The sequence below is a fragment of the Uloborus diversus genome, chromosome 7 (assembly GCF_026930045.1).
Source record: "Uloborus diversus isolate 005 chromosome 7, Udiv.v.3.1, whole genome shotgun sequence".
NCBI classification, from domain to species: Eukaryota; Metazoa; Arthropoda; class Arachnida; order Araneae; family Uloboridae; genus Uloborus; species Uloborus diversus.
The window spans coordinates 117,794,478-117,819,212 of NC_072737.1; the positions used below are offsets into that span (position 1 = coordinate 117,794,478).

The 24,735-nt window shown below is 33.3% G+C and overlaps 2 protein-coding genes across 2 annotated transcripts in view; both read right to left on the reverse strand.

The window, feature by feature from the left end:
* Window positions 1-271: 271 nt before the first annotated feature.
* Window positions 272-10,027, reverse strand: LOC129226385 (uncharacterized). The gene is made up of 3 exons (XM_054860987.1): window positions 9,816-10,027; window positions 6,714-6,796; window positions 272-1,105 (listed from the first exon to the last, which is right to left on the reverse strand). The coding sequence occupies exons 1-3, from the start codon at window positions 9,854-9,856 to the stop codon at window positions 801-803; spliced, it is 429 nt and encodes a 142-aa protein (XP_054716962.1). The 5' UTR covers window positions 9,857-10,027; the 3' UTR covers window positions 272-800.
* The window catches only part of LOC129226855 (uncharacterized), a 36,746-nt gene continuing 21,877 nt past the window's right edge, over window positions 9,867-24,735 (reverse strand). The window contains exons 7-13 of the mRNA XM_054861485.1: window positions 24,463-24,569; window positions 17,340-17,519; window positions 15,341-15,725; window positions 14,114-14,169; window positions 12,555-12,929; window positions 9,977-10,057; window positions 9,867-9,929 (exon numbers count right to left, since the gene is read on the reverse strand). Of these exons, the coding sequence (XP_054717460.1) occupies window positions 9,867-9,929; window positions 9,977-10,057; window positions 12,555-12,929; window positions 14,114-14,169; window positions 15,341-15,725; window positions 17,340-17,519; window positions 24,463-24,569 (1,247 nt within the window). The remainder of the gene's footprint in view (window positions 9,930-9,976; window positions 10,058-12,554; window positions 12,930-14,113; window positions 14,170-15,340; window positions 15,726-17,339; window positions 17,520-24,462; window positions 24,570-24,735) is intronic.

The window sequence follows — 24,735 nt, forward strand, 5'->3', positions numbered from 1 at the left end:
TGTGTTGTCACAACATATTGCAACTGAAAGGAAAGACTTAGAACTTTTCTACTGACACCTATTTTCATTGAACAGAGTACAAAAAGCTATCTCAAATAGAACAACAAATGAAAAACAAGTTTGGAGAATAAAGAGCAGCATTAAGCTTTATGCTGCTGTTTAGTTAGTAAAATGCTTTTCTGTCATCAAAGCATTAAAAGCATTCTTGGAAAGCTATGAAAAAAATAATAAATAAATAAATAATAAAATAAAATAATTTGCTGAAGAAAGTTTAAAAAAATAAACCAAGTGGTCAACTTACAAAGGATTTTTTACAATACTCCAAACCAAATTTGGCGAATATTAGTGGTCAAGATAGAGAGGTGGTCAAGTTACAGAGGTTTTCCTTCATTATATGGGTTAGGACTAATTCCGTTCCTGACAAAAGCGGTCAAAATAGACAGGTGGTCAACTTACAAGGGTGGTCAACTTTACAGGTTTTACTGTATATATATCCGATATTTTCGACTCGTGAAAGTTAGGATATTTTGTAAAAATTTTATTGTGGGGTCCCTTTGTTGTGGAGGCTTCGGGACAGTAGCCCCGCCTGCCCTCCCCTAAATCCGGTCCTGCATCTTTGTGAGAAAAATAAAAACCAGTTTTTTAAATTAATGAATAATGAAGCAAATTAAAATGATTTTATACATATATACACATTTGTGAGTACGAACAAAAAAAATATTGCTCTAGAAATTAAATTATTTTTGTAAAAACAGTAAGGTTTAATAAAAGAGTAATACAAAGAAACAACGGAAATTTGTTCACTTCAAACGCCTTCTTTTACTCCTCTTACGTACAGCAGGTAAACTTAGATTCGTTTTTGGCCCCATAGCATTGGGCGAAGGCAAAGAAGCATTTCCATTAGTATTTTTTGGAAAGGGACTGCTAGGAACAATGCTTCCACCTGGAGAAGTGCTACTTTGCACAATTTCACTCGAGTCTTTTTCTTCCAGTTTAATTCTTTTCCTCCTATTGATAAATTCTGATGCATGCATTTCAACATCTTTAGTTTTCTTCAAAACAGCTGCAGGTGGAACTTTAATTCCATATGCCTTTTTCACAGAAACTACAATGCAAAACAATATACTAAATGCACTTCTCATATAACATTTAAAAAAATGATTATTATTGTGTATTCGATTTACAACATTATTAGCTTAAAATCAAATGAAAGAACAATAGCATTGTTACACAGGCGAACCTCGTTAATTCGTACACATTTAAAATGAGTAACTACTGAGATGAACCACATTTGTGATTCTTATCCTACTACTTGTTGTTGTTTATTGTCGAGATAAGACAAACTATAATTGTGATCCCTATACTATTGATTATTGTTGATTATTGTTGAGATAAGACAAACTATAGTTAAGAGCAGCGGTTGGAAAAACTACATTTTTTTTGGTAACAAACCACAACAACTTTATTATAAATGCTAACTACAACCAGTGGGGGCGATTCAGGGAGCATGAGGGTGGGGTGAGGTACTGTTCCCGCACTTTTTTCATCATCAAAGATTGCTAAAATGTTGAGAGTTTAATTTCAAAACATTCTGGGTGAATTACCCAAACATTAACATCACCAAATATTGCTTAAAATTTCAGTTTTAAAATGTCAATATTGAAAATTTTCCGGGAAAAAATCCCTGAACTCGATCCCTCCTTCCTTTGAATATAAAGATGACCTAAATTTGCGTTATAAAGACACCAGTTTGGGGGGGGGGGGGGGGGGGGGAATCAGGAAGAGAATCCTCCTAGATACCGTAAAACTGCGTTTTACATCTAAGTTAGAAAAAAAAATCCGGAGATTTTCTTTTGAAGTCTCCAAAAGCAGTTCAAAACTGAGTACTTAAGATTTCATCAGTTAAAAAAAATAATGGGAGAACCTCCAAACCTTTTCGTTCCTTCTTAAATCAATAAAAGATAAGTCTGAAATAACATTTTTAAAAAAATTTTAAAAACTTTAAAATTTACAAAATTTTGAAGAGAGAACCCCAAACCCCTTGCTCTAAGTTTGCTAAACATGGCATTAATTTGCATCTTTAAGACATCAGTTTAAGATTTTTTTCAGGAAGAGATTTCTAAAACTTTTCACCAAATCATTAAATTAGATTTACAGTTGCTTTAAAACTCTATTTAGCGAGTAAAGCGGTTTTTACTTCAATTTAAAATATTTCGCCAAATACACACACACACACACACACAAAAAAAAAAGACATCAAATAATATTTTTCAAATGTAAAAATAATTCTGCAACTCTATTGTTTATCGCCAAACTTGCCAAGCAACCTCGCTATCATAATCCATCCGTCTAATGGAAAAAAAAACATCCTGTGGAACATTCAAAAATCACCGTCAGAAAAAAAGAAAATGTCGTACATTTCACTCAGATAAAAAGAAATCAAAAGTTTCTTTTCTTTCAACACAAATCGCCAAAACAATGAATTAAATTTATGGTTGCTTAAAAACAATAATACTACACTGACCTGCTCAGGGCCTAAAGCACCAAGCGACTACGCTACTGGAACCCAGCCGTTTTGCGAGTGAATCGGATGTTTTTTCTTTGGCAATAATAAATGGTTTGCCAAACAAACAAAAAAGTATAAAATCACATTAACATTTTTTTTCAAATCTTTATACATTATGAGCTGTGTTGCCCAGTCTACCTTGAGAATAAAAATTGTATCAAGTGACATATATTCAACAATCAGGCTTTAGTAAAAGAAAAAAAAAAACACCATGCAAAATTACCCTTCCAAACAATGACGACAGATATTAAATACTGTTAAGAAATTAAAATGCAAAAGATGGATTTTAAAAGCGTAACCATGGAAACACGAAATAAAATAAGTTTAAGAAATTAAATGCAAAATAAGGAAAGAAACAATGGATTCAAAAGGCGTAAACATGGAAACACGAAAGTAAAATGGTTGACAACCTGAATTAAAATGATTTTCCGAACTTGATTTAAAAACGCTTGTAACTTTTTTCCCTCTGAAAATAGAAGCTAAGTTTTTCGACCATAGGTCAAAAGAGATCTGGAGTAAAAAATGTTGCTTTTTCCAATGGTGTCAAAAAGAAAATTGGGGGACAATTCCTTCACTTTTTATTGACAGATTTAATGAAGAAAGTAGTGCCTAAATTTCAGCTAAGCCTAAAAAAGTTCAAGCATTGAAACAAATTGATTAGAACTGGAAAATTCTACCCTTTTCAACGACATATAATATTAATGTGTGCAAGTAATTTTTCACTCAAATATTCAGGAATTCATGTGAAATTTGGGCCAACATTGGAATAAAAAAAGAACTACTTATTGGATTTTTTCGAATTATAGCCTATGTCACTCAGTAAGAAAGCACCTTTCATATAGTGAAGGAATTTTTCAAATAGGTGCAGTGGTTCTGGAGATTACCTCAAACATATAAACAAACAAAAATCTGCCCTCTCTCTTTATAATATTAGTATAGATTATTATTATTAATTAGACTTTATTTTAAAAAAGAAATTACAGGGGCCAACCGCCTCATCCCCCAAACAATAAAAAACCATACCAAAATGGTGTTTCTTAAACAACTATTCCAAAACATTTATATGAGAAATCATCAGAAGTCCCCCCCCCCCCCCCCCCAGTCACTCAACATAGCGTAAAATAGTCTGCAACTTCCTAAAAAAATTTCCCCCGCACTTATAAGCCCCAGTCGCCGCCTCTGACTACAACTATTTTTTTTAAATGTAGTCGCTACTTCACTACTTAAAAAAAAAGATGCTCAGATTAATAAATTAGCTCATTTGAACATGGAATATTATTTTGAATTATCATTTCTTTCTTTATTTCTTTTTTTCAACCATTTTTACAAAATTTAAAAAACAACTGTAAAAAATGACATCCTGGTCTAGATACTCAAATTTGCTCATACCCATTGAATGCATCTGAAACAAACATAGGTGGATTTCGCACTGAGTTCCTGGGGGGGGGGGGGGGGCAGGAGTGTTTTTTTTTTTTTTGAGCAACATTAATTGTAATCGAGACTGGATTTAGACTTAACGTGGTCCAAAGCTATTTCAGTTTTTGAGTCTCTTTTGGAGTCCAGACAACTTTTCTGTCGGTGGCTAAAAAAGGCCATTTTATAAAGCCCCCCCTCCCCCCGTGATTTTGTAAAGGCATGCCTTTAGGTACTTTTTTTGTGTTTGCATTGCTTTCTGTCGTTTTGAATTGAACTTAAGAGGGGAAATGGCATCCCTAATTGGGTATAGAATATCTCTAATTTAATGGGGTCGGGGGGGTTTCTCCCCCCCCCAAAGGAATTCTTGTAAAATAGATGTAAAATTCTGCATTTTGAAGACTTATAAGGGGTTATTGAAACTACAAAAATCTCGGAAAAAATTGGCAAAATATTATTTTTGCAAATTACAATAACACACAGTAAAAATTGTTTACGGGTCAACAAATCAATAACAGCAGTCCTCAGAGAGAAAAAGCGAGGGGGAAGAAAAGATTATGCATTGTTAATTAATTAACATCGACTGTTGGTTCAATTCAATTAGTTTTTGATCATGCCTCTAACCCACCCACAAATACAGCATTGAATTAAATACAAAATGATAAATAGTAAAAGATGTTTTAAAAGAAATTGTGTACAGATTTTGAAAATAGGTAACAAGAGCAACATGCTGCCCATTTGGACAATTCATAATTTATGAATTTGATTAAAAAAAATTGAAGTACACTTTGCTTAGGAATTTTAAAGACTGATCTAATTCTTTTCAAGGACCCGAGAACAATTAAGATTATTTAAGGCACGTCATTTGTCCTTTCCAGTCTCTGAAATTTAGTACTAGATTGTACGGTTTTAATGTATTGTTCTTTGTAAGAGCAACTATTTTAAGTTTAAAAGAAAAAAGATTTCCCAATGCACCAACGTTTTTCAATTACAAGTAGTGCAGAAAACGAAAAGGAATAGAAGTAGTGAAATTTTTTTTCGGGCTAAACAGATTAACAATATATAGAAGAGGTAAGATGAAAACAAGTACTACAAAAAAAAAAAAAAAAAAAAAAAATACAGCATTCAAGATTAAATAATCAGCAAGCAAGATATAAAATATGTGAGTCACAAAAAACTATCTCAAGTAATATGTTACAGAAACGCGAGAACCATGATTTTTACATTTTTGCTGCAGGATATCACAAAAAGCTGAATTTGACACATTTCGGCATTTCTTGCCCTACCCCCCCCCCCCCCTCACATTTGTTACAAATTTAAAAACTTATAATTTGTATTCACATTTGTCCTAATCTTCACTGTTTTCAAGCACTTTAAAATAACATTTATTTTTTTAAGAACTTTTTTTTTTTGGAACAAATCATGAAATTTTTGGGAGTTGAGAGGCTTTAACAAAGTGGGTGCCCTAAGCTGTAGCTTGTTAAGTTTATAGGTAAATCCGTTTTTTATCTGTGTTTTAGCCTCTAATTCATTGAAATAATCGTCGATTGTTTCAGGTATTGCATCTGAACGCATAGCTCGATCAGAAGTTTTCAGTTCAAAATAGTCGTTTTCAACACATTTCAGCAACACAGTGAGAGCCTTACTACTTGTAATACAGTGTATGTTGCCCCCCCCCCCCCCCTCCAAGGAGATTCGCTATTCTCTTCATTTTCACATCTGAACTATTCAAAAAAGAAAAAAAAAAATAGGATTTTTTTCTTTTAAGATTTCTGAAGGTGTGTTGCTACTATGTATAAAGTCCATCCAAGACTGGAAGGGGCACTGCCCCTCCTCGCCCCCCTTAAATCCGCCCACGGAAACAAATACTCTCATTCAGGTAGACCACTGCCCTCCCTCTTTCTCAACAGGAAATATTTTTTCTTTTACTCTTGGTAACCAGAAGGGTCAGGGGTGCCCATCCCCCCCCCCCCCAAGTTCAATGGTGCAATCCCTCCCCCATTTTTCTCAACTTTCTTTCCTTTTATTATTATTTTTGCTCTTTTTAATTATATATATTTTTCAATTTATTTATTTGTTTACTTTTTAATTACTATTGCTATTATTTTATTAGAAAAGTTCTGCGCTACACCAATGACATACGTAGACACACACACAAACTAAATAAATAGATGAAATAAAATATAAGCAGAATAAAATAAAGTAAATAATTTAAACTAAAAATAAATTAACAAATAAATTTACATAAATAAGAATATTTAAAAAATCTCCCCCCCCCCCCATTTGGAAGGCACAACTTGCGCCATAATCCCCCTGTAGGCACCCCTGAGAAGGGGCAGTAGCCACTGTATACAAATGCTTTCTATGGGTGAACTATTTCTTTTGCTCTTCAAAAAGAGCAAAAGATTTGTTTTCATCCCTTGAACAATTTTTTTAAAAAAAAGGTGTAAAAGCAAGTGAAAATTGCACATATAAAATATAAATATCTATGCATTTATTCAAAACATTAGTTATTTGACCACCATGGAAGAATGGGGGAGGGGGGGTCATGGAACAGCACAATGCACAATTAAAACTTTAAGAGTGGTAGTATTTTTTTCATTTTCTGAGGGCTTTGAAGTGTTTGTGTGGGAGGGAGGGGGGGAGAGGCTCCATCACTCTTCCAGAAATGGGCACTGCTAGCATATTCATATGCATTTGCATATAACCCTGGTAAGAATAATAAAAGGTATACCTGAACGTTTAGAGCCCTTTTTTACTCCACGCTTTTTCTTCTTTCTTCTGTTTTTATAAATCTTTTTCACCTCATGACGATTACTTAAATAAAAAAGACAAAATCATACACAATAAGTAAACTGAAATGTTTATAAATAATAATAGCCAGTGATCAAGTAAACTCATGAGTTTCATCAATGAAACTCTCGCCACGGCATGATAATTTGATAATATGTTTTGGTAATGTTTACCATGCAGGAAAAGGCTTTTTTGTGACAAGGCTGAACTCGATCCACTAACTTAACTGTTTTACTGGTAAAACAGTCATTTTAGGGGAATGAAGAATCAAAAAAGTGGTTGAAAATTAATGCTATCCACGGGAGTTAAGGGTTAATCAACTGGAGTTAGGGTTAAAATTTCAAATATCAAAATATCACCAAACAGGCAATTGCTTGGTTCAAATGTAGAAGAGTAGAAGCAATTTTCAGCTGTCAAACCTTCACAGGCGACTTTATACTTTCTAATAGAAGCAAATTACGGTTTGTTTGTTTTTTTCAAATTTTCTAAATAAATCAAATTTTATCTGTTAATTTTGCAAGTTTACTGTCATATTCAGCAAAAACATGCATACACACAAGGCAAAATTGTGTGTGTAGTAAGTTATTTGATGTTTTTATAGGGATAACACTATTATTGACATAAAGTTGTAATCTGTCAGGAACAGACCAGTTAAGATAAGCCGATGTTCAGATAGTTGAACAACAACTTCAGGGATGCATTCTCTTGTGTGCAAGCACACGGAAAACTAGGTCTAGTTTATTTTACAGCATTTCTGAGATGGAGTAGCAATCTGTAAACATCTGCTAGATTTTTTTCTATTTTACTTTACTATTTTATAAACAGTTTGATAACGTCAAGCAGGGGTTACCAAACCCTAAGCCCGCAGCACCATAGTGCCCACCAAGGGTTAGTGCCTGTCGCGTGCGATCAGGGGAAAAAATATATATACAGTCGGACCTTGATATAAGGTCACCCCTCGGGACTTACCAAAACTAACCTATAAGCAAAGTGATCATATAAGTGATTCATACGATAAGCAACTACAAAAGAAACATAATTTCGCTGTGAAATTTAATTTGTTCAAAACTATCAGTTTTATTAAACTCTCAATTCAGTTGAACTAATGGAATCAATAAATGTTTCATTTCAAAATTTTTAATTCAGAATAAAGTTATGTACAAATGTACTCAAGTAAAGTATTGATGCACAACTTACCTTACTTAAAATAATCCAAAATACAAGATTGCTGCAATTTTTGTATCATGTTTTCTAAGTTTTGTATATTCTGAACAAAAAAAAAATCACCTTATATATATATATATATTATCTTCCATACTCTCGGCTAGGACCATGTCCAGATTTTCATAAAGGGAGGGGTTTCAATGTTTCTATATCCTTACTTGATGGGTATTGGGAGGGGGGGGGGGGGGGAGTTCCAATCTCTCATAAACTAGTTTTGCATCAAATTACAGATCCCAGTATGGCACTTAAACACCTGTAAGAACAACTGCAACCCCTCACCCCCTAGAAGAATGATTCTGGCTGTGCAAGTAACAGCAGTATCCCTTCATTTTACAGCTTTTTCTTAAAAATTAAACCTTGTTTTTTTTTTTTTCAATCAAATCTGTTTACTGTGCAGTATATAGCAATAAGCAGAGGCGTGCACAGGGGAGGGACAAGAGACACCTGTTGGCCCATGCCCGAGGCTGAAGGGGGCCCAATATTTTTAAACTAGGGGTGAAATATAGGGGTAAACAATATATAGGGGGTCCCGGAAATGTCATTTGTGACGGGCCCCAAAATATCTGTGCACGCCGCTGGCAATAAGTATTGAAAACTATCCATAATTTTTTCATGTAGCATGTATTTCAGGTTATATATTCTGGTATTATGCTTAATAAACTAAACAAGAAAGAACTTATTGCAGATGCCAAATTACATTACCAAACACAATCACTAAGGCATCTTCGTGGCTGCAAAATATGCCAAATTCATCCTAACCTCCTTATAATAAGAGACTGCATTGTATTGAGGGAGCATTTAGCGACTTTTCCACCAAAGTTCTTTCAAAATATTATTCTAGTTGGTAAAGCTCCAACAGTCGTAAATTGGAGGAAAACTTCAGAGAGAAAGTTTTTTTTTCAATTAAAAGAAAGCGCTGCACATGAACTTTCACATTAAAGTAATTTAAGTCTTACATTTCCTTAGGAATTACAACAAATACTTTTCCTTCATTTGGCTTATTATTTGATCCCCAATAATGGTAATAATAATATTTGTTCCCCGAATCTCTTAAAACCTTATTTCTGTAGATACTGCACTTTGTCTTCCCACGGCAGTACAGGTGAGCACCTTAACGATTCCTTACTACCTATAAAAATATCCTAGGACTAATTACGAAACAATGACCAACAAAATGTTCTGAAAATCATGTTGACTTTGAATTGAATACATTTTATGTTTCAAACTTTGTATAGCTTGCTTTCATTGTTTATATAGCATTTACTCATTTTATATATAAGCTTTTTATTTTAAAATAATTTTAATAAAATTACTTTAAAATAATCAATTTTTTTTACACTGCATATTCATATTTTTGCTATGTCCACCCCTTTAATAACCATAAGGAAAGGAGGTAAGATGCTTAGATAATAGTTGGAAGTGCAGTAAATTTGACTTTGTATAAACAGGGACTACTGTAGTACACATTTTAACAATTTATCATTGATTTTTTTTTTTTTTTTTTGAAGATGACATGGGGGATTCTTTCTTTTTAATGTAGAACATACCTTTACATGAGCAGATGGTATATTTATTAACATTGAACGTCTTTCCATGAATTAAATGATGAATTAATTATGAAGAGGTAATAAAAAATAATTAAGTTTGTGAGATTTTTTAAAAAAACAAACAAACAAAAAAAAAAAAAACCATATTCCCTGAAAAGATTATGAAGACATGTGTGAAACTTGACAAAGGAAATAAGCAAAAGTGTAAAAGATAAGACGTGCACAAGATACAAAAAATTTAGTAATCACAGCATATAAGAAAAAAACCTTACTCCCGAATTGCTGTTTCTGGGAATTCAGTTTCTTCCAGCATAGCATTGTGATCATCTGTGAAATACGTCTTGGAAAGTAGGTATGGCCAAAGGAAAATTGATAATAGTCGTTTCCTTAGCAATGTCACAGCTGCTTTAGATTCTTTTAGTTTTGCACAAACGCAAGGATCATCATCACAAAATGAATTTTCCGTTGCAAGAGCATCCACAAGTCTTTCTTCAGGAACAAAATTATTGTCTTTCTATGTTGAAAGTAATGAAAAAAAAAAAATAATAATAAGGGCATGTGCACAGTTATTCATATTAATAAAAACATTAACTATAGAAAAAAAAACATGCACCAAGTGTTTTATTTATAATCAACATTGGTTCAAAATTAAACTGAAAAAAAAAAAAAAAAAAAAACTTTGAAATACAGATAAAACTTGTTTGCATTAAATGTTAACATAGAGTAGGCTCATTTTGCATTAGAGTTTGGCTGCTGTTTTTTTTTTTTTTCAATTTTACATGAATATCCACACATAAGACCAAAGTCAGGCATGAACATAAATTTCAAAGACTAGCCTCTTGTGCTTCTTTTAATAGAGATTAAAGCCTGGATGTGGTGAGAGAAGAATTTACTAATTTAAGCAGCACTTTTCCACTGAAAAAAATCATGTGAATCATATTTTAAATATACATAAATGCAAGAATAAAGTAGATGAAAAGCAACAGGCTGTGGTCTCAGCGAGGCAAATTCTTATTAATCCACCATCCAGGGGTGAGAATGACATTAAAAGTTTCAGTTTTAATATATAACTTTGAGAGGAAGAAACATGGATCTTTTGAAAAACACAGACATGTGAAAACCCTACCGAAATTCTGGTCTTTCTTCAAAATCTCTTTTTGAACACAATTTTTTTGAACATAAGGTAATATGTGCTTGGTGCAATTTCATGAGTGCTGTACTTTTAGTAGTTTGCAGCATTTGGCCGCTCTATTACCTCCAATTTCTATAATCAACAGCTGTGATGATCAAGGGCGCCCAGATGCAAAATTGTAAGGGGGGGGGGGGGGCTCAGATATTTTTCCCCATGCGTTAGGAGGGTATTTTCTCCATGGAAACCGATTTCAGGACAGATTTGTGTCATTAAAATATTTCATTTTTAATAATTTATTCATTAATGGCCGGAGAATAAATGTTTTTACATTTTTGCAAAGAAAAAAGTATTGAAAGCAAGGAAGTTCTAATTTCAAAGGGGGGCTTGAGCCCCCCCCCTTGCCCCCCTATATGGGCACCCTTGGTGATGATTATGTAACCTTTCGAAGACCCAGTATTTAGCAGTAGCTAACACTTCTTTCAATACACACGACTGATTGCTAAAGGCCAACAGGAAGTTACCAACTTGTTATTTCATCCTGCAGATAACCTTGCAGTATTTTATTTTTATCATCTTCAGTACATGGATCACTATTGGTCTAGAACGAAGTTCAGTTATGTGTGGCATACATGAAGCATAATAGCTGTGAATGAGTCCAGAGAGGATATAAAGTCTTGGAGGGGTTTTGATCCACAGACCTTCAAAATGTTGCTCCAGTACTTAAAGTCGGGGATAAGTTGAATTACATGCTCCTCAATAGGACACATAGGTCTGCCTGAAATGAGCAAATGAGAAGTACGAAAGCAATATTCTGTCCAGATGGTGCATTAATGCCAGACGTTTTGGCGTAAGAAAAAAAAATATGCGAAAATCAATTAGGTGGTGGGAAAGAAGTAGAAATTTAAACAAGCACAAATACAAACAAAAAAATATATTCTGTAAAGGCTAAGTACACGCAACATATATATATTAAAAATAAATAAATATAAACCAAAGCAAGGTTGAAAGGGGGATATTGAACAGTTGAAAAAAAAAAAAGTGAAAAAGATGAATGGCAATTCTAGCTCTGCAACTAGAGTGCGAAGCTAAAAGTCGGGTAAACTAATCCAGGCGATGACAAATACGTTTTTCACCTTAAAATAATTTCTCATTCCCTTTTACATATTTTTAAATAGAGACTGAGACAAATCATCCTTTTTGAAAGCCTCTCAACATCAAACACAAAATATCAGTGTTAAAAAAACATTGATGGTAAAAACATTGGTGTTTTAACACATCAATCTTGCAACATTAATGTCTCGTCCTTATGTCCCCAACCTTATTGCTCTTCAGATTTTCCATTGTTAACTCAACAAATTTCATGTGACCATTTCCATTTAGCTATCAAACTGACCTACCTTATTTTTTAAGCTTTATAGAAAATTACAATAAACTGCAATTTTGATAAATTTTTATGATGTTGATGACCAGCTGTTTAACTTTGTTTGTTAAATTTTACCATTACCCACAAAATGAGCCTTAAAAATTATTTTAAATTTGAGTGTCGAGAATTCGAATCTCACAATTTATTTAGTACAATACAACGTAACCATAATGACATTTTGAGGCAGCCATAACATGCTGAAGCCCAAGAGACTGCTGAAGTCAAGAGTTTCTTATTTGATACTTTTTGTTGAGAAACAGATAGCTTATAAAATTAAAATCTTTTAAAATCTTTGTAATCAAAGATTTAGATCTAAGAACAAATTCTCTAAAAGTTAAGCTAATTTAGCATATCGGAATACAAAAATCAGTACAAATTTACATGCTTACAAATCAATTCTGGTTCTTATTTATTATCGAATCTTTTACAAGAATACAATAAAATTTGCTAACTCACCAATGGTCTGTGAAGACTTTTCATAAAAGCTGAGCCTCTAGTAGGGTTACATAATGTGTCATTACTATCTAGATCTATATTTGCATGAGTACATTTCAAACATTTTAGCTCAGTTTCTCTGCCAAAAAGATATTCAAGATATGACTGACTATGTTGCACAAAATCTGCCATTCGTTCAATTCTAGGCTTTGATTCTTTCATTACTTCTAAGGCACTCATTGAGGCAACTGTCGGGGGCTGCACCTCAAAGCCATCAGGGGAATACGAATTAATAAAGCGAATAGTAATTTCATTAACACTATGAGCCAAATTTTTGCCATTTAACACATAATCTTCTTCTTCTTCTTTAACTGCTGCTTCAGAAACACCAAATTCCTACGCAAAGGAGGAAAAGACATTCAGTGGGATTGAGGAAACAAAAAAACATTTTACAGAATAGCATAAAATACTGCCATTAAAAACTCTATGTCAATAGAAACTATTGCCACAGGCAGAACAGTATGTATGTCAGAGCTAAATATCAGAATTTCCAGAAAAATTGCAAAAGATAATTATTTGCATTATGTTTACTTAAAGGAATTCTGCTGTACATAAAATTAGCAACATGTTGCATCGCGGGTCTCCAACTATGGCCTGTGGGCCACATCTGGCCCACAAACAGATTTTGTCAGGGAGGAGCCGTGGGGGAGCTTCCACAGGAAGCTTACAAACAGAATAAAGTTTTTTATTTTTTTCATAATATATTTCCTTATAAGCCTTTTCAAACAACACTAAATCCAGATTATCTCAAAAACTACAACTGAGTACTTAATTAAACAAAAAACTTGGTGGGTGTTGTGTGTATGGGAGGATGAAGGCCAGGAGAGGGGGGAGGGTAGCACTAACTAGACCATCGGAACTGAAATATTGTTGGATCATTTGCCAGCCTTGCTTCCTAAAATTTAGAACGGGGCCCTGTAGTAAGAACGATTGTAGACCCCTGCATTACATTATACAAGGGTCATTCTTAAAATAGGAACCGATTGCTCACTGCGTGCGTCTAGGTTATCATGTGACTTCTGTTCTAATTTGGCCACTCTTTGCAAGTCCCCTACTGCACCACTATTATGTTTAAGGTGAATTTCAAAGAGACAACCTTTTTTTTTTGGTTTGAAAAGGGAATAACGGTAAGCACTTCACCATCGATGGGACTACTGATCAATATAACGACAAATAAAACCATATAAGTACTCTACAAACTACACAAAACCTTGAACTTAATAGTGATGTGGTAGAGGACATGCAAAGATTCGCCAAACTACAATGGATTTCACGTCACCACCTTCACGAGAGTGTTGAGCAATCGATTCTCACTACTCTTCCAACTACTTGATGGTAATCTGAAACATACAATTTTGCCAACAAAAGAAACTGCTTAGCATGCAGATTGCAAAACTTGGGGGTGGAATGATACAGAATTCACGATGAACTTTTCAATTGAAAGTCTTTTTTACTGATTTCTTTTCTTTAATAACATTTGATTTACTATTTAAATACCACAAAATGTATAAGATTCTTACCTTTTGAAGATACTTAAGGTACAATTTGGTCTCCAAATGATGTTTAAGACTGCATGCTGTAAAAGAAAGTGTAGCATCAGAAAAGTTTTATTTGTAGTTTCAACATAGAAATCTTTACCAGGGAAATTATGTCAATCTTTTGGTGTAATTTATTTAATTCTGGTCAGCAAGCAGTTTGAGGTACAATTTTAAAGCAAGAAACGAGCCCAGACAAGTATTAAAATTAAGCAGATTTAATATAGTACATTTATTAACTGGCAAGTTTTTTTTTTTTTGCAAAACAAATAAAATGTTCGGTTTAAGATTTTCAAAAACTCGGAAAAAAAAAGCATTAATTTTTTTTCATAATGCTAGCATACAAAATAACTACATTAAATTTAAGATAACGTGATCAAGATTTATTTTTCATGCTAGAGAAAAAACTTTGCACAGTATGTAAAATATTTTGAACAGTAGGCCCTTTACGAAGGATACCCTTTCTCCTTGTTAGCATACTGTATATTTCCTTATACAGTAGTTGATGCAAACATGTTCATAAATTGACCTTTTCTTTCTTTGTTAAGAGTTTATTAGCAAAGAAACACAGCAAAACATCAATGATTTTTGTCCCCAAAAATTGCGTATCGCTTGAAACACATACCTTTCTTTCTTTGAAAGACTTTTTTCTTAAGCTTTTCTTTGAAAGTAGGCAGATAAACCCATACATGAGTGTATACAGTAAGTCCATTCTGTTTTTTTAATTTTTTGCGCTTTCTTAATATATATTTGCTACCCTGATGTACCATGCTTGAGTTTACCATCGTTTTTGAGAGCAGCCTTAACAATGATGAGAGGTTTCTGAGCATTAGGTTTTTTTTTAGGGGGAGGGGGGGGGGACAATTACAACAATGAAGTATCTCTACTGGAAAAGACTGAATTTTTTTTTTTCATTTACATAAGAATATTGAAAATAATTTTTATTTGTTAAACCACAATTTAAGAACTAAGGGTTTGTATATTATGTGTTTGCATTATTCATTAAGCTCAACTATACATATTCCACTTCAAAAAATAAACATTATCAGCTATTTGACAGGCATTCTAGAATGTGCAATTAGATACAAAGGCCTGGGCTCCACTGATGACTACAAAATCAATTTTCTGAAATGAAAGCTTTTTCAAGCAAATAAATAAATAAATAAAATAAATAAATAAAAAAGAAGAATGGGAACCAACATAACTACTTACCAGTAATTACTTTTCCATGATGAAGAGGCATTATTGGTCCTGCTTCTGTGAATCTCTTATTTATTATTTCTTTACTGAATGCCACATCATCTTCAGAATATTCTATTTCCTTATCTGGTGCATCTGCATCACTTTCTTCCTTATTATCCTTTTCATCAAAATTTTCATCATCATCGTTCAACTCTAATTCCTCGTCATCATTTTCATCATCACTCCTAATCGAGGAACGTAAATTCCGGCCCTTGTGTTTGGGAATTCCGGTTGGAGTTCTTCTCTTTTGGTATTTTTGTGCTTGCTCATGATCATCATCATAAATACTTTTTTTAAGCTCATTCTGAATCTCGTATAAAAGAGATACTCGAAAGGATGATAGATCAAGAGTGTGCTGCGAAAAAAAAAAGAACATTTGATTCATCTAGGCACTACATAAAATATAACTTGCGCACATACATTTCAGGTGCAGTTTATGTTACTTGAGTACTATAAAAGCACCTATTTTTACAACACCACCACAATCATAAAAGTTTAATCCTCATAAAATCATGGAAATCTACATTTCATTAAAATTATGACTTGTGAAAATAGGAACTTTTACAGTATTTTAATTTTTCGAACTAGTATTATAACACTACTTAACAGAGAGACAGGAATTTCTTGCTTTTTTGACTTATTAAATTTAGACTTAGAGTTAATTGCACATAATACTTTTTTTTATATTAGCAGAGCAATTCCCGGGCTGCTAGAAATTGGTTGTAGCAATTAGATAAAGAATATCTAGTTATTTATTCTTGTTTTATACATTTTTGGGTTCCAATGGTCATTTACTAGTGGATTACTCTATAGCAATTTAAGTTCATTGTTTTACATACATAATTTTCCTATTCATTCAGAAACTCACCATTAACTTCAACTAAGTATGACATGATACATGATGTTTATTTTTATGTTTTTCATATTAAATAAAAATTTACTAGCATGGAAAATGGTAAAAAAGTAACGGCAATTTAAAAAAATATCACATTTCAATACTTAGCTACTTTTTAAAAAAACCACATAATCTTCACTGTTTTTGTATACTTGATTTCTGTATGCTTTAACTAGTTATGTGAATGTATCTTCTCCCAAAAGGTTATGCAATCATACACTATTATTATTATTTTTAAAATTACACCCGCCAACATCCTCTGCAGTCCAGTACAACAATGACGTAGTAGTAGAGCGGAAAAGCTCTTTGAAAACGACATCCTTGAGTACGTCGAGAAGAACGCAGCAATTAAAAAGATGCTCCACTGTCATTTGCACAGTCCCTTCACATAGTGAACACTGTGGAGAATTGGCCAGTCGGATTTTAAAAAGATGGGCTTGTAATTGTGACCAGTAATGACAAGAAAAGATGTAACCCCTTCAACTTTAGGGAGGAGGGAAAGTTGCAGTCTTGTTTGGTCTTCAAGAATACACACCCAAGATTTTACCATACATTATAACAGGATTTAAAAAATATCATTACACAACACTTTGAAACATCACTGTCCGCTTGCTTTGAGAGAATTTAAATTAGAATTTACTGTAAATGAAATACTTATTAACACACTTTAATGTCACCTCAGGGTGTAGCCCTTCCCTTTTGCCGTAGTGTAGCAACTGTTGATAATGCACGAATTAACTTATACAAATTCTATTTCATTTCATTACATAATTAACCTTATTCATAATATTACATGCTATTAATGTTGCAGAAAATTACATTTATTTATTATCAATAAACTCATTCAGCACAGTTTTTCATTCTAGGTGTACTTGAAGTGATAGAAATAGTGTTTTCTGTCCTCTAATCAGTGATAATTGGCTGACGAAGTTATGGCCAGTCGGATTATGGCCATTTATTACCGATAAATCTGTGCATCCCTAATTAAGATCCGTTACTAACAACTAAGTGAAGTTCTATTATTAATAAAAAATTCTTGAAAAAGAAAACAAAAGAAAAACTGAACATACTTACAATATTTGAATCAAATTCTGTGTCAGGTTTGATTTTGTGTAAGACTTTTAAGAGCAGTTCAAAAGCCGTATTTCGCATCTCTTGCAATCTACAATTTTGTGCTACACAGGATTTGGATGGGGCAAATGGCCTTAGCTTTTCAACAAGTATATCTAGCTTATCTGCCTCCTTGCCTTTGAGCTGAAAATCAAACAAGTTTTTTTTTTAAGGAAAAAAAATCAAGGATATATTTGATGAATCAAAAATTGTTAAATTAACCCATTAAGTGCCAAGTCTCCCATTTTGGGAACCTTCAATTAAGATTTTTTTCTTCATCAAGTAATTAAGATATCATTTTGAAATTTTTTAAAATGAATGATAGAAAACCAAACTTTATTGGTAATTTTTTCCAAAAGGTTTGGAATGTAAATTATTTTTAAAAAAAAATTTAATTTTGCAAAAATTTCTTGTTTTTGCATTACACGGGAAAAAAATTCCCTAAAAATAATTAATGCGAATGCAGGAAATTAGAAACATGGAATATGAAGCTCAATAGACCTTTTTTCAAATCACAACAAACAGGGGCCGAGAAAAATAATTTCAAGGAGTTTTATATGACTTTATTTACTAAAGTCCCAAAATGGGAGACTTGGCGTGTTCTGATTAGCAGAGCAAGTCATGCCTAGTAGAAATTGTCTTCACCTATTTTGTATGAATGAACTCTCCCCTTTTTTCCTGTTGAAGCCACAGCCTCCTTTGTATTTTCTCATTGTAAACATCCTTTTGTTGTTCAAGTTCAAGAGCAGGTGCTTTTATCAAAACAAGTGACATTCCATTCGTTTAGAAGAAAGTTCTGGAAAAACAGGGGTGCCAATCCTCCCTAAGGAGGATGACGCATCTCTCTGAATTTCTACAGATCACGAAAGAGATTCCCGTAAAAGGACATCAAAATTCCCTTTAAAATTATTCCCCCCCCCCATAAAAATATTTTGTAGCTCAGTCAGCGCCATGCTCCCCTCCCCTTGAGGGCTCCCCCTTCAATAAGGGAGGTTGAATTTCAATTGAGAAATTTCTTCACTTTTTTTTTTAAATCAAAAATGTCATTAGAATTTTTGACTTTGCTACGAGCTTCAAACAATATTAAAATAATATATTTAAGCTTAAAACAAGAAGATGAGTGCAGTACCACTTGTTTGTAAATTGCCAAATTTTGTTTAGATAGTTGAGAAAAAAAAACTTTAATGGAAATCGCTTAGATCACAGAGAATGTGATAACTCTCAATTTACTTTTTTACAATTTATCGTAATTTGTTGGATGAAATCGGAGCTATAACCGTTGATAATTCCTCAATGTGAAGCATGCTGGACATTTATCTCTAGAAACATTATAATGATGCATAAATCATATGTCATCAAACATGTTGTGAAGCAAAACCGAAATGTTGACTGTAAAAAAACATTTGCCTATAATAACACAAATACACCGTCAGGGAGCCCAAAAATATCTTAGTTCCATTTTATAAGAGCCTTTTTATATAGTGCTTCGGGTTATTGTCATTCACCCTTGCTCGATACACGACATGGTTAATAGAAAAAACCTACCTCTTGTCTTTTTGTGTATGAAAATCCTAAGCCTTTTTGCTGAAAGGTAGTAAAATGTGTGGGAAAAGTTCCGTTTTGTACAAAAATGTATAAGAAGAAGGAATGAAACAATAATGAAAACCAGACCCGGAATGACGTACGGGCAGAGCGAGGGGGGGGGGGGGGGAACGTCCTTAAGGGGCCCAACGGCTAAAGAAATTGAAAATAACTAGCAGACTAATACTTATTAACGTTGCAAATATACACTGCTAGCCTCTGGGGCTGGCCTCTACAGCTTTCGTTGCAAGGGGGCCCAAAATTTATAGCTTTGGATCTCATGAATACTTAAAAGTTCTACATTTTAAAGCTTGAATATGTTAAATATGTACTTAAAGTACCAATAACTAGCTGTATTAATTACATAAAAATGATTTTAGGGCTTTCTAATTGGATTTAGCCAGAAATTATTCAAGTATCAACATAGTGGCAGGGATATGTATGTTATCCCCATTAAACGCCAAGTCTCCCATTTAGGAACCATACCATATCTCCTAACCTAATAAATATTTTTTGCGAAATTTCAGCTACATATGATTAGAGATGTGCATTGAACATCAAAACATATGAAAACTTAAGTATTTTCAAAGTGGTTCATATAGCGGCGCTTAATGGGTTAATAATATACAAATAGAAAGGGGTCACATTGGAAATTTTTTTAAAACTGAGTCAAGATATTCTGAAATAACCGAGACTGAAAGAGAAATTTTAAAATGCAGCTGCCCATCACAAAACAAAACCAAGTTACATATAGCAGACCACAGATTTCCAAACAAGTGGAATTGATTTTCCTTTTCTTTACATAAAATGAATAAATCAATTATTCATTTTATTCTGGTATGTGCATCCCACTGGCTAGAAGTCAGCATTACCTTGTTTGCGATGGTGTTGTCCGCATTGCAATCAAAGTCGACTCTGACTGCGACCGGGCTAGTGTACTATTTTTAGATGAAAGTAGGTTAGTCTATCCTCTGTTGAGGATAACTGATCTGGCATTAAAGTGGCACTGCATACAGGCAGACAATCACAAAATGGGTCCAATATCCTCAAAGTAGTGTCATGGTGTGGAGTGGAATCCCAATCAATGGCCAGCCAAATCTACATTAATCATGTTCAGCTGCCTCAAGTTCACATGTTTTGTGGAGCTGATGGTGATGAATTTGTTTTCATGGATGATGATGCAACATGCAATTGAAGGGTCGTTGTCTAGAAGTGTCTAGAGAGCAATGATATTCAACTCCTTGGATGGCAGCCACACTATCCAAGTCTGAACCTCATTGAATATGTTTGGGATGCTTTGGTGGGTTTTGCTAGTTGGCAATGCCCCCCAATAAACAAGGGCATCCATGCACTAACAAAGGAATGGGATAAATTACCTCAGCAGCTGTTGGATAATGTTGCGCAAAGCATAACACGAAGTATGAAAACTTTCCCTGCACTCCATGGTGGGCAAATCTAGTATTGACATACTAGCAGTACCCGCACAGCGATGCCCGTGCTAAGAAGTCAAAGGAAATCCGTTGAACATAAAAACTCCACGCCCGCCCCCTTTTTTTATGTAAAATGATCATTTTCTTTAAACTAAAATGTGTACACACCTTTTCAAAAGACCTATTAAAGTCTCTTTGTGATTTAAAACTATTCGCCAAAACACATAAAAATATTAATAATAGATTAAAAACTCAAAATAATCCTTCAACTACATAGTTCATCACTTAACATGCCAAGGAACCACGCTACCATAACCCTGCCCTTTAACGAGTGAAGCGGTTTTTTTTCCCAATGCAATTTAAAGTATTTCGCCAAATAAACAATGTTATAATAAAAACGTTATAACGACAGGGTTCATACTCTATTTGGATGAAAGAATTCCATGACTTTTCCAAGACTTTTTCATGACTTCAATGAAAGTTTTCATGACCTTGCTATACGAAGAGAATAGCACTATTCAATCTCAAACTTACTAATTTTTGGAAATGAGCATTAACAAAACATCTACATAAATGCCACAGCCTCATTGAAGCACTTACTTGTAATGGAAAAAATATAAGTGTACAATTAAAAAACTAAACTATTCTTATTTGTCTTCATCATATAAATATAAGTAACGTAAAAATGAAGTGAAACGAACATGATGCTTAAATATGTAACTTTTTTTTTTATAAACAGGCAGAATGATATTGAATGCGACAAAGGTTGAATGAGTGAGTCATCACTCAGTTTCAATACATTTGCTTCAAAAGTTGCCTTTTAGTGTCAACAGAACATTTAATCATCTACGTAACTTGACAGTATTTTGGTTCTTTAAAATAAAGCCGCATAGTTTAGTTCCTTAAGTTTCTAAACCAGATCTTTTTTGATTCACTGAATGGTTTTTTCAATCTTCTCATTTAAAAGTATACTTGTTTTGTTTACTTATTTGCACATTTTCAAATGCATATAAATTAATACGCTCAGAAATTCCAGAACAAGTTAGATTCCTGACATTGAGCGTAGCAGTGGGTCGCATAGATTAGTTTTGTGGGCCGTATGTTGGGCACTACTCTTTTCAAGTATTAGAATTCCTCTTTTTCTGTATTCTATCGCCTGACTAAAGTTCTTTATTTTCTAAAATCTTCAATAAATTAAGATCAACTCTGATAAATTTAATAATAAAGTTCTTACAAGTGATGGAACCTAACTCGGATGCAATAAAATTGCCTTTTTTGAGTGGGCGTGGCAAAACCAAGAACGTGCAAGTTCGCTACTACAGAATATGAAACATAAGAAGTGTTGAAAATAACAATTTATTCGAAATCAGTGATGTCCAAGCACAAAAAACACATCTCAAAAAAAGGCAAGCGGCTGCGACAGAAGTGGATGCAATGAGATTTTAAAATTCAGATATGATTTTGGGATCGTTCAGTTTTCCCTTTTAATAGCATTTATGCGCTACAGTGTTAAATCACTTCAGATTTCTAATGCTCTTTTAGTTACAGTTACTTTCTCTTTGTCCAGGACATTTTTCCATGACTTGAAATAAATTTCCATGACTTTCAAGAAAATTTTAATTTTCCATGACTTTTCCAGGTCTGAAATTTGCTTATTTTTTTTCCATGACTTTCCAGGATTTCCAGACCTGTACGAACCCTGTAACGAACAATCACAATTGAATAATACAACAAATCAAATTATTTACTTGGATAAGTAGCTATCTTCAACTAAAAGAACAAAAACAAATGCTGAAGAAATATGGAAAACAAAACCTAACAGAAAAATCCTACAAAATTAGATTATGAATAAGTGTGAACATCAAAAAAAACAAAAAAACACATTAAAAAATCTGTTTGCTGATCACAACAGCGTAGCATGGGCATGGTTTTTTGCAACTATCAATACTATCGGCCAGCACTCTCTCGAAGAGTTAACTTACCCCGTCATCTATTAAAAATTCTTAAAACTAAACTTACCCCGCCATCTATTAGGAATTCATAGAACTAAACAATTAATTAAACATTTAATTTGCAATAACAAATATTTTGGTCAATCTGATTTAAAAAAAAAAAAAAACCTATAGTCTTCTTCAAGTAATGGACTAACAAATATTTTGGTCAATCTGATTTAAAAAAAAAAAAACCTATAGTCTTCTTCAAGAAATGGACTATTCAACATAAAAATATTTTTTCAATTCAAACCAGTTGTTCCTCAGATTAGCATATTCGAACAAACAATTTATCTTTATATTATTAGTAAATCAATAAGACAAAAAGACATTGATACGTATATATATATATATATATACACATATTTTTTTTACAAATCATTTTTAGCGTTGTTTAGGATTTTCTCTGAAAAGTACTCTTGGTTATGTCTCACAGCTGACTCAAATCTACACCCACTGGCTCCCGAAGCCCGCGCTTTCAGGTCAAGCCACCGTGGCTTAGCATTTCTGCTTTCTAAGCATTTTATATTATGATATACATTTTCTCATTTTAATAACATTTTTTGTTGCTACTCCACTCCTATTAGTCATAGTCTAATGTTGTATAGCCTGTAGCCTTCCTCAATGAATGGACTATTCAACACAAAAAGAATTTTTCAATTCAAACCAGTAGTTCCTGAAATTGACGCGTTCAATCCAACAAACTCTACTGCTTTACATTATTAGTATAGATTAGGCTGTAATGCCTGCAGAGGGTAATTGTATTTTTCGACGTTGTAAGTATTCAGCATAAAATGACCATTTTGTCCCATGAGCACTTTGCAAAGTCTTCTTCACAAACAATTATCGTCATTGTAATGTTCAAACAGTCTGGCATTAGTTTATTTCACTTGGCATTCAATCATAATTATTTTTTTACACGTACATAGCTCTTTGTAATCCAACTTTAGCTAATGTCCACCAGTGTATTAAAGGACACCGCCACCTTGAGGCACTTACAGGGCCCAATTAACTTCTGAAATTAGGGGAAGCTCGTCTCATTTTGGCACCCCTCTTTTTGTTTGGGGAGATTTTTCAAAACATTCTATGTGCATTGATGCAACACTGACTAATGCTAAGTGCCCTGCAGAATTCAGAATTAAGTTTATTCCACTTTACTGACCTGACAGAAATTTTGCGTATTGCATATGTTGTACTTGAATTCTAAGCAAATTTGGGTCATAACTTGTTGAATCATATTTTATGCTTTACAATGGAAACTAAGTATCATAAAAGTACATTGTAACAAATTTAAATCAAAACATACATGTGAAAATCTAGCTCGTAATTACATTTTTTCAAATGTGTCTTCACTTTCAATAATTTAATTCCTTCAAACATTTTTGTTTAGTAAGTTCAAATGTTTGCAATCTCTCTAAAACACGCAGTCTGCGCCATGACCCTCCCCTCCTCCCGGGTGGGCACCCCTGGTTGAAAGCAGAAAATGGAATTGTTAAACACAGTTTTACAGTTATATTTGGGCCCCCTCAAGCTTCCCGAGGAGTCTTTTGGGTAACCAGGCCCTGGGCACTGGGGATGTAAGCTTAATTTGGCTGCTCAGTAATGTTGCCATTACTAAAAATTTGTGTAGTTAGTTTCGAGATTTGACAGCATGAATGTCTCCAGATGGATCAAGTATTCCCACACTCCCCTATTGTTAAAGTCTTCTTTACAAGAAAAAATACGTTAAGAAAATTCTACTGCATTATTGCTTTGATTTTTTATTCCTCTCATTGAAAAATAACTACTTTTAATGCCAAATTTAACAAGTATGGTGTTACAGAAAGTTCCCATTGTTGTTTTTTTTCATTTCCACAGTAACTCAGAACTAATGAAAACTGATGATAGACTCATTAGGTCAAGTTAATTTTGTTTTCTGATTTTATCCATTATTTAACTAGGATGCAAGAATGGGTCAGCCAAAGCATGTACGAACCAGTGTCATTTTACTGCTCCTGATCCACTGGGACAGTAAATAATTGTTTTAAAAAAATTTCTAACCATGTATAGACATTACAAATTATTTTAGAAAAATATTAGACTTACATGAGGTAACGTTTTTAGCTCTGTGTGGGCCTTTAGACGGTCAGCACGGAAAAGACACATATTATCTGTACGCCCAGGCATATGAGCAGCAATTTTTCCCCATTTGCCTATTAGAGGAATAAAATTTAAAATTGAATGTTTTTAAAATTTGCAACAAAGTAAAAAAATTTATTTTTTTAAAAATAACCCAGAGTTTGATTGAAATTGGTCATATTCAACAGTCTAAAGAGAGCAAAATTATGTTTAAATTTGTTGGTAAAGGGCATTTATTCT

Bases quoted from the DNA above. Each gene is read 5' to 3' on its own strand.
- LOC129226385 (XM_054860987.1), bottom strand. From the start codon at position 9,856: ATGCTGGAAGAAACTGAATTCCCAGAAACAGCAATTCGGGA. The intron at 6,797-9,815 runs GTAAGGTTTTTT...TTTTTATTTAAG, and splicing joins CCAGAAACAGCAATTCGGGA to TAATCGTCATGAGGTGAAAA. The intron at 1,106-6,713 runs GTATACCTTTTA...TTTGCATTGTAG, and splicing joins AAAGGGCTCTAAACGTTCAG to TTTCTGTGAAAAAGGCATAT.